At 46.2% G+C, this 10,754-nt stretch overlaps 1 protein-coding gene across 1 annotated transcript; it reads right to left on the reverse strand.

Annotated features, from left to right (window-relative positions):
• Positions 1-815: 815 nt before the first annotated feature.
• On the reverse strand, positions 816-6,009 carry Fabp1 (fatty acid binding protein 1). The gene is made up of 4 exons (XM_021165595.3): positions 5,856-6,009; positions 4,108-4,280; positions 2,753-2,845; positions 816-936 (listed from the first exon to the last, which is right to left on the reverse strand). The coding sequence occupies exons 1-4, from the start codon at positions 5,920-5,922 to the stop codon at positions 886-888; spliced, it is 384 nt and encodes a 127-aa protein (XP_021021254.1). The 5' UTR covers positions 5,923-6,009; the 3' UTR covers positions 816-885.
• Between the last annotated feature and the right edge of the window lie 4,745 nt (positions 6,010-10,754).

Below are 10,754 nucleotides of genomic sequence, written 5' to 3' on the forward strand. Positions count from 1 at the left end.
AAAAAGGATATTGGCCTTATTGAATTAGAAGCCTACCATATTATTCTATGGCCTTAGACAGCAGCAGTAATGTTGTTTCCAAATAAGGCCATATTCTGAGTTGCTGGGTAATAGGATTTCAATGTGTGGATTTCTGCTGCCCGCTGTTAAACTCTTATCAAACCCCTAGTCGTTTGGGACAATGTAGTATTCAGAGGGTTGCTTCCATTTTCTGCTTTTTGCTTCTGTCCATGTTGTGGGAGGAATTACACCTGTACCACATCTGTACATTAAGCCCTCCAATAAAAGAAAAAGATGTTAATTTGGTAGTTGAGTGCCCAATCGTTTAGAGTTTGTCCACTGCTGGATGGCCATTTGTGGCTGTGCTCACGGCGGTGGCTCCTCCTTGCCAGTTTGGTCTTCTGGATCCCTGTCCTTATGCAGGGACTCTCTCAGAGTCCTGAATACCCTCTTGTTCCAGTTTCTTGCCCATGTGGCTGACAGGCAAAAGGTCCACTGGACACTCTACAGAGCTGGCCACTCTTAACATTCCTGACTAGGACACATGAGTTGGAAATCTGTATTCAGGGTGAAATTAAACTACAGATCTGAATATATGGAGTGATGTACACAGATTATAATTTTAAAAAAATTATCGGTGATCAAGGAGCACTGAAAACAACAGGGTTTGGGTTATACTCAGTGATAGAGTTTATGTGTGAGACCTTGGGTTCAATTCCCAACACACACACACACACACACACACACACACACACACACACACACACCAAAAAAATAAAAACAACAGCACCACAATGAGAAGCCATCAAGAGAAGTTATTCCAAAAGAAAGGTAACTTTATTGTATTAATTTTACACTGTAAAAGAATATGAAATATAGCCTTGTCTAAATTCTCTTGCTGACTCTCTTGTAGACAATGTCGCCCAATGTCATGGTCTGAAAGTCAAAAGAGAAATTATGAAATATTTTCTTGATGATGAATTGTAAAACAAACAAACAAACAAACAGTAACCGCCCCAAATGGTCCCAAATGTGCTGACATATTAAACAACTTGAAAAATCCCCATTTTCTCTTGGAGCTGAGGCGCGATTGGCAACCTTTTCTAGGATAGCATGCTGGGACTCCTCACTTCTCTTGTTCATATGGGGGGAGGGCTGTCTTTCCAACCACGGAATGGCTTCCTGAATCAATGACAGCTATAGAAAAACCATCCAGAGCAGCCTAATCTAACGTTTCAAAATTTCACTGAGATTTCCCGTACATTAACTACCTGTGGCTGAACACAAGCATATGTACAGTGGGCCACTGGACTGGAACATAGTAGGTGCTATCTACTTCCCTCTTATTGTATGGACGGTGTGAATGAGCACACGAGAACATTGGACACACCTGCTCTTTTGTAGGAGTGAGGGGCAAGAGTGTGGGGCGTGAATGTTGTTTTGTGATTGATGCCCCTCTCTCCCCACGGTGGAGGGGGATTTTCACTTGACCAGATGCGGTCACTTAGACAGGGGTTTGCTTTCTGTGACCTGCCTGAGGTACATTTTGGATACAAAGGAAAGCTGGAAGACCTGACCATGAGAGAAACACTATGAATTACTGTAGTGGGGGCAATACATGACCAACAGCTGGGCATGGAGGATGACTGCACAGGAGTGCATACCCAGCGTGTCATTCATTAGCAGCCATAAACTTGATAAATGAATGACTCCCCACCAATGCCAAGTGGGCAAAGACATTTATTAGGCACCTGGGCTGTGGAAGATGGATGGATGTGTGGCCCATTGGTTAGTGCTAAGGCTGTTAATCACGCTGATGTTATCAAATAGGAACATCGATGGACATACAAAGCCTCCCTTGTGGAGGTTTTCATTGATGGGAAGTGCTGCTGCAAGAGGTCCTGAGGTCTCCTGGACAGGATGTCTGCACACACAGTGAAGTCTGGGACATCTCTGGGTTGAATGGACTTCTGTCCTATGGCCTGAGTGTGAGGTGTGAGGCCCCATGGCATCAGAAACAGGGCAAGGCCAGCTATGCTCTGCACATGCTGTTCCGTGCCTCAGCACGCCACACACCTCCTCACCCATCCTGTTTGCTGCTGCTGGGAAAAGGGTAAGACCAGGGAGTGGACAAGGAGGAGAGAGGCAGAGGCAGGGGAGTGGCTGACTCTGAAAGTGGAGCACAACAAGGTGTGAGACACCAGGTGAATTAGAAAAGGGTGCCCCTCCCTCAAGATACCGCTCTTCTATCTGTCAGGGAATCACCCTGATATTCTGTCATGCTTTGACAAGAACAAGATGGCTGCAGTGTCCTGAGTGCAATCCTCACTGTTTATAGTGTAAACAGCCTCCCCTGGGGTTTGCTTGATTAATGAACTGCTGTGAGATTAGCCCAAGAGACAGACCCAGGTCAGGAAACCCTGATGCTGCCATTCGACCTGCTCTTCTGGTCACTGCCTTACTTTCTCTGATTAGAAAAGTGTTGTTCAATAGATCTGATATCTATCAACTCCGTAGTACATATGCATCCTCTTAGGTGGTAGAAGACATTGACAAGAGGCAAGGAAGAGAGAGTCCAGGTCTTGGGGGGAAAGGGTGAAGAATGAGAGATGGCATCCAGCTGTCTCTTATCCTTTACACACACACACATACACACACACACACACACACACACACACACACACACACACATACACACACACCGTACTGTTCACCTCAAGCACTGGATGGCAAGACCAGAGGGTCAACTTACATTGGTGATTGTGTCTCCATTGAGTTCAGTCACGGACTTTATGCCTTTGAAAGTTGTCACCATTTTATTGTCACCTTCCAGCTTAACGACTGCCTGCAGGGAAGACAGAGGGTGGCCCGTGAGCAAGGACCTGGCAATGAAGCTAATGAAGTTGGTTCCCTGCATGGTATCAACTGACAAGGAGTCAAATGTCCTGTCCCTCTCCAGTTCTCTGGTGCTAAATGGAAATAGGGCGTATTTATGAATGAAAGAAAATGTCAAGCTTACCTAAGTGGTTCTGCCCTGGGGGAAAAAATCTGAAAATAAAATATAAAATCCCATTTCTCAAGCTTGTGGAGGGAGCTGTCCAATCATCAGCAGCTGGGGGTGGGGGTGGGAATTCAGTTTACTTCGGTGGTTACTGAGTCTTTATTTATTTATTTGTTTGTTTGTTTGTTTGTTTATTTTTATTGTAGTCCCAATTCCAAGCTGTATACATCAAGGACAGTAGTAAGTAGAATCATGGCTGGGCACAGTACTTCAGGCTTTCCAGCACTCATGAGGCAGGAGCATGAAGATGCTGGGTTTGAGGCTAGTATGGGCTACATGGCAAAATGCTAAAAGGGGGGGAAAAAGAATGAAAGGAAAGGAAGTAAGAGAGGGATGGAGGGAAGAATCCTAATCAAGAGTAAAAGACATCAAATATCTGCCTCTACAGTGGGCATTGAAAAAGGGCTGTAGTAAAACTCATGACACCCCAACTCTTGTCATGAACCAATCAGGAGAAGCCCCACCCTCCCTTCTCCTTGACTTGTAAAAGAGGCAGAAATAAGAGCAGCCAGAAGTGATAAAGAGACTCCTGCTGAATTTGAGGCACAAAGCTTCCTGGAAAGGGCAGGGACAGAGAACAGATGCACATTACACCCGCTACCCTAGGCTGTGCAGGACTCAGAGCCGGGGGGTGGGGCTGGGGGGGAGATGACAGGACCCACAGCCTCTGGATCTCTCTATCACCTGTCCACTACTCACACAGCCCACAGACAGCTGGCATTGCTGCCTGGAACCATCTCCCAGCGGATGTAAAGCTGCCCTAGCTCAGATGAAGGTTTTCACTGACACCAATGTGCCCCAGTTCTAGGCTTTCCTTGAAGGACTCTGAGAGCCAGGAGCACTGTGCCTGGGAGACTCTGAGACTGTGCCCCTTTATCCCCACATCCTCCTCCATTGTGAGAGCCCAGATGCACACGATCCCTGAGACGATGAGAAGTCTACTCTCAAAGCTCTCTGTGTCTCCTGCCTGAAGTCGTTTCAGTGACATGGTCTCCGTTAGGAGAAGTTCTGGGAAAGAGACGGAGGCCAGAGGTGGGACTACATACCTTGACTTTTTCCCCAGTCATGGTCTCCAGTTCGCACTCCTCCCCCAAGGTGAACTCATTGTGGACCACTTTGGGTCCATAGGTGATGGTGAGTTTGATTTTCTTCCCTTCGTGCACAATTTCTGACACCCCCTTGATGTCCTTCCCTTTCTGGATGAGGTCCTCGGGCAGACCTGGTAGAGACCATGTAAAGTTAAAAACTGGAAGAACAGAGACCCCACACATTTCCATATAGTCGTCCTGTGAGCAGTTAGATCTTTGCCTTCTGATGCGGAAAGTCAGTAGTCTGCTAGTACTTTGCCAATTAGTACTATTATTTTTTGAGACAGGGTCTCTTGCAGCCTAGGTTAGCCTTAACTCACTCTATGGTGGAGGATGACCTTGAGTGTCTGATCCTCCTGCTTCCACATCCTTAGTGCTAAAATAGCAGTCATGTGCCATCGTACCTGGCTTATATGGTGCAAGGGATTGAACCCAGGGCTCATGCATGCTAGGCAAACCCACCGATTCATTTGTTGTAAAGACCCTTTCCTCTGTGGCTCCCTGCTTCTTACTCATCCCTCCACCCCACCCCCCCACAGATCCCTCCTTCTTTAGTGGCCTTGCTCTTAGAGTGGGAACACTTCATCCTCCAGAATGTTTATCTTCCAAATCCAATTATCTTTGAAGTGATATGGGAGCTACACATAAATAGGCCATGCACAAAGTAGGACCATGCCTGGCAAACTTGCTGTGGCCTCTGGAGTCAAGGCTCTTGGGGGGTAATGTACAAAAATCCTTTACCCTAGAATAGGGCTTTCCAGATTTCAGAACAAATCTGTGCTTTTACATGAACAGGGGTTCCCAAGAACCGTGGAGTTCACAGTGACAGTGGAGGGTCCCTTGCACAGCTAAGGGATCCTCACATTCATGATCTTTGACTTGTCTGCAAAAGCAGCTCTGAGTCCTAGGGTGACCTGAGAGTCCTTTCTCAGGTCTTGCTGTTCCTCATCTTTTCCATGTTGGTAACCCCCTTTGTTCCACTTCCCCCTCTGCCCACAGGCCTCTTTCTTCCTGTTATATACTCTTCTCTCCCTGGTTCCAGGCTCAGCCTTCATCATCACAGTCTCTCCCGCACCTGAGTACCCTGGGAGACATAGGGCGTTTAAATAGGGTCTCTGGGACCCAGCACCTGCTTCTAACTCCAACACAAACACCCTCTAAACTGTGAGCCTCATCACAGCTACCTCATCTACCCCAGTCGCCTTAACTGTAAAATGGGAAAAACAACTCAGTTTTATGGTATTTACTGTGGGCATTGCATGGCAATGCCTGGTATAGAGTCATACATATTAGGAGACACTTCATTCCATTTATCTCCAAATAACTGGTCAAGATTGTAGCTTTGTCTCTGAACATTGGTCAGGATTGTATCCTATCACACTGTCTCTCTGGTATATGGCATGGTGTTGGGGTATGGCTGGCCTTGAATCAATGTTTGCTAGAAAGTGAGTGAAGGAACAAGGTCTTAGAATAAAGTGCCATGAAACACACACTTCGAACCAGTTCATCTTCCAATGTAGGGTCGTCTCCACTTCCCTGGAATAGCTTTGTCCAGTGGGGAACAGTAAAAGTAACAACAGAGCAGGAGAGTCACTGGAGAACTCAATTCGGTATAGCCTGGACCCCTCCTTCCACCTCAACACCAGACCTGGACTATCTGCTGATAGTAGGGCTAGCCCCTCTTTGCTGTCATATTCAGCACTCACCCATTGCCTTCATGAATGGCTCAAAGTTCTCCTGGCTCTGCAATTGGTACTTGCCGGAGAAGTTCATGGTGGCAACGAGGCTTCCTTTCCACACCTGACCACAACAGCTCTGCCTGCCAGGCCACCCACTGTTGCCTATTTTATAAGGGGATTCTTCCTCCTCAGATATAGGCCATAGGTCAGTGATTGTCGATTTATTTATGGCCAGGCTCAAACATTAACTCCTGAGAGCAATGGTCAACGATAAAAATCAGAGTGGGCAAGGCAGAGGTTTGTTCTAATTCAGCAAACATTAGTGAGTCCAACCAAGGGCAAAGCTTTCTGTAAATGTTGCCTTTATGGTGACTTAACCCTACTCATGAAATAAGTGTGCATGCTTGAAATGTATGTTGACAAATGTATGCACGTGCAACATACATACATTTAGAAATAATTTAGAAACATGTGAATCACATCTCCAGAAATGCACATATGCATATATACCTAAGTGCACATATGTATGTGTTTGTACATGTGTACACTTCTATGTATGCATATATTTATATGCATGTCACTACATATCCATATGTACATACATAAACACACATACATGTGTGTGTGTGTGTGTGTGTGTGTGTGCATTACATGGGGAGAAATACCTTTGAACTCAAAATCTTTTTCATATAACCTTATGTTTATTTCTCATTTTTTTATTATTATACAAACATAATTTTACATACATTTTATCAGTCCCTAAAGTGGTTTTGTATCATGAGAATTCTTCTTCAATGATTCCAAGCAAGCCTCAATCCAGGCAAGCCTTAGTCCAGACAAGCCTCCCCTTTGAAGGCATCTACTGTCAGCAGGTGTAAGCTCTTTAATTAAAGCAGTAGTCTGAAAACTTAGATTATTTCATCTGCTAGAGACAAGTCCAGCCAAGAAGATGGCATTACCTGCTGACTTTGTCCCATCCCTGCCTCAAAAGTAAGAACAGGGAACTAAGACGATACCTGGGCATTCGGCCTGACTAGAAGTGGCCTTGGGGAAGAGGCATAAGGATGCTTCCAAAGATCTCTGATATTCTTGTTTGTCATGGGGAGTTGTTACCCAGAGCATCTTCATCTCCCCATTCCAGCATCCGAGGCAGTTCTCAGCAAGTGCCACCTCACAGCCTATTTCTCTTCTGTTTAGACTTTAGCATCAGCCTCATCACTCACAGCCACTGGCCCTCCATCCTCTAGTCTTTTCTGCCCGAGGCTACATAGACTTATAAATCAGAGGCTGGGGTATGCCATGCCTCAGTTTTAAACCTCTAATGGTCCCTATTGCTCTAGCAGTGACAGGTACTGGATAGTGTGGAAGGTCTGTGTCTACTGTCCTGACTGTGATGACTGCTCAAAATAGAGCTTGTACTTTGCTTTCATTTTTATCTTACAGAATGACTGCCATTACCTAAGCTTCTAGTGAGGCTGTTAGGCTTGCCAAACCCAGCCTCATCACACCCACCTTTCCCTAGAGGTCACAGGCACAGGCCAGCTGAAGGTGTCAGGGGTATTCCTTCCTCTATGTTTGAATTTGTGTCTCTTCTACACTTTTCCTGTCCTCCAGCTGTCTGCATCCCTGTAACTCCTCCCTAGTGGGCCTACCCCCATTCTGCCTCCTCCATTCAGCTGGGCTGGCTTCTCTGCATTCTTCCTCATTGTGCTCCTTCCTTGGGATTCTTGATGGATAGCACATGAAATGAGCTCAATCAGTGATGGTTCAGCAAAGAGAAACCACCAAAAGATAACGAGGCCATGGCTCTTGTGGTGCAGAAGTAGTGGGAGATAATGAGTAGTGAGATCAGCAAGCCAGTCCTGTAATCAGTGAATCATATGAGATCTGAGGCAAGGGGACTTGAGGGCAAGTACGAATGTATGCCTGTGCATGGGTGGGTGTGTACCCTGTGTGGCTGCAGCTTGGTTGAGAGGCCAGTGGCGTAAGTGTGAAAGGGATGGAAACTGTTGCTCCAGCCCTGAGAGCCCACCTCTCTCTTCTCTTTTCTCTCTGTAACCCTGCTCTGCCATCCCAGCCTGTGCTAAGCCCACGGAGACAGATCTCGCATGGAGTCCTCTCTGTTCTTGGCCAGTTCCCTCCCACTTGCATCATAATCCCCCAAATGACAAAATGCTCTGGATACCCAGCCCATCTGCCCTGCTGGAGCTCCACAGTCCACCCAGAAACGTGCTGGGTTGCAGTGTCCGCCTCTAGGCCTTACCGTTCTGGTGGGTGAGAATGAGGGGGAGGGATTTGAACTGATAAGAGCTCATGTTAAGTGCATCGGTGGCTCAGGACTATGTCTTAGGACCAACAGCTATGCCAGCCTACAGTAGGGGTGTACACTATCACCTCAATCACACAGATTCCCCAGAACCTCTGCAGTTTGCTGCTTCTGATCCAGCCAAATGTTGGAATCTACAGAGTCTTTGAATCTACACTTGCCCAATGTCTGAGACCTCATTCATCCCTGACAAGTGGTATTTATATGTACCTGTTTTGGGCGAGGTCATTACCTTTGGCATGATGAGAGCAGAGACATCAGTTGAATGTAGCAGAGGCAGATCCTGGCCCTGGCACAGTTGACCAGAGCAGAGACATCAGTTGAGCATAGCAGAAGCAGATCCTGGCCCTGGCACAGTTGACCAGAGCAGAGACATCAGTTGAGCATAGCAGAAGCAGATCCTGGTGCCAGCAGAGTTGACCAGAGCAGAGACATCAGTTGAGCATAGCAGAAGCAGATCCTGGCCCTGGCAGAGTTGAGCAGAGCAGAGACATCAGTTGAGCATAGCAGAAGCAGATCCTGGTGCCGGCAGAGTTGACCACTCTGCTTTCCTGATCTCCCCTCTTCTAAGAACGCTGAGGACACGAAGCTTCGTGGTTCCCACACTGAAATAATCCACAGAGAACAATACGGACAAACACACAGACTAAGTCAACTAAGAGAATATGAGTTCTTTAATTTTGGTTGGTGACCAAGAGTGAGCTAATTTCTCAGTGTCTCTTGGTAGTAAAGGTCAGGGAGACAGTATTTTAAAAGGCAAACCCCACAGAAGTCGTAATTTATATAAAGCTAGGTGAGGGTCAGAGTAACCATGAAACATTCATTTTTTGACAGTTCATAGTAATTATTATCATAACAATTATTTTTGACTTATACCTTCTTCACTTAGTTTATTTTGTGTTAAGTTTGTATAAACTTAATACATCTGGCCCATAGTCAGAGTCGTGAAAATCTCATATGTGTTGCCAAGGCTGGTGTGACTGTTATGAGGAAGAGGGCTGAGAGCTATCTAAGAAAACACAAAATGGAGCCAGGACAAGATGATGCTACCTTGGTCACTTCAACATCAAATTAGGGCTGTCCCCGAGCATCCTTGTGTGTTAAGAATTTATGTCCATTTGTAGTTACCCAACTGCTTGCACACTAGGACAGAGTAGGCAAAGTGGCTCAAAGGATAATGAGAACACGCAAGGTACCTGCTTGCTCTGAGCCTAGAATGTACATCTTTTAATGTGACTTATTCTAGGAAGGGGATGAGCTAGACACTAATCTCTAAGTGGGACACTGAATTTTTGTATTTACCTAAGTCATAAATTTAAAAGTCTAGTCTGTTAAGAAGTTGCTTTGGAATTTTGTTGGGGGATCTTGTGTGTGTGTGTGTGTGTGTGTGTGTGTGTGTGTGTGTAAATGACTGGATGAATTACTTAGTGAAACCTTGTTTGAAACTGCAGCCTGGGCTACAAGATGGAGAAAGTATTGATTCCCTTGTACAGAAGACCAGAAAAGGCCTGGAAGGGAAGCAGGGGGGCCTATGAGGCTGTAGGCAGTGCTCCAGTGACTGCCAAGTCTGCTGCCCTCTTACTCAATACACTAAACTCAAACAAACAAGTGAGCAAACAGGAATAAGAGGAACCAGTGAGGGTTTAGAGCAACAGGCTGCTAAGATACCTCCAAAGCCCCTGCTTTGCCAGAGTTGATTCTGGTGTTAGTTCTTTTCTTCAAAGCGAATGCTATCCTTGTTGTAAACCCTTTCCTTCTCCTTCAAAGGCTTCTGAAGATGGAGTTGTTGGGCTGGAGATATAGCTCATAGGCACAGGTGACCTATGCCTGTCTGATGATCATGCAAGAGTGGAGCCCTGTGAAACAGCTATGACCATACCTGAGCTCCTTTCATTATATCTGTCATAGAGAGCCACTTCCACCGGAATGTGGGGTCAATGAAACTCGGGGCTTGGTGTTTCGGTGTGCCATGATGGCTGCACAAACCTAAAAGGGCTGGATTTGTGTGCTCATTGCAGAATGTAGGCACAGCATCCCAGCATGAAGTTGGAATTTGAGTGGTGGCTCCTAAGCAGCTAAGCCCTGGAGCCAGCAGCCTTGGCTATCTACAAGTCTGTTTATTCCTTGAGTTTAAGAACTGAGGACAGTTTGAGTTGGTGGTGGCAGATCTGCCCAAGAGAAGTTCTGTTTCCTCAGCGGGTCATCAGTCTTAGGGATCAGTAGCTGTCACCAATTCAGATTCGGAAGACTTCTACATTCTGGAACAGAAACACTCCTACTATAGGTACAAGGCTGTCCTCAGCAGCCAGATGTATTAGACAGGCTGTATCTAGGACAGGCACATATGCTGTCACTAACCTGTCCAATAGGAGCTTCTGCCCCTCATTCAGCCCTTTTCATCTACCACCTGTCTAAAGAGCTAGTCCAACATGGTGGAATAGTAACTAGTAGGCACATGGTGCCTATCATAGCAGCTAAAAGATAGAAATGAAGGAAGGGGGAGGGCAGAAAAGAGGGAGGGAGAAAGCCTAGGAACTGTGCAGTCTACCACCAATGAAATACTCACCAAGGTAATAGTGATAGTCATGCCCCTCCAGCCC

The sequence above is a fragment of the Mus caroli genome, unplaced genomic scaffold, assembly GCF_978045245.1.
Source record: "Mus caroli unplaced genomic scaffold, Mus_caroli_1 scaffold_7, whole genome shotgun sequence".
Classification (NCBI taxonomy): domain Eukaryota; kingdom Metazoa; phylum Chordata; class Mammalia; order Rodentia; family Muridae; genus Mus; species Mus caroli.

Coding starts and splice junctions, on each gene's coding strand:
- Fabp1 (XM_021165595.3), bottom strand. CDS start 5,922: ATGAACTTCTCCGGCAAGTACCAATTGCAGAGCCAGGAGAACTTTGAG. Junction 4,281..5,855: donor GCCATTCATGAAGGCAATGG/GTGAGTGCTGAA, acceptor GGTCTCTACCAG/GTCTGCCCGAGGACCTCATC. Junction 2,846..4,107: donor TGACTGGGGAAAAAGTCAAG/GTATGTAGTCCC, acceptor TCTTCCCTGCAG/GCAGTCGTTAAGCTGGAAGG.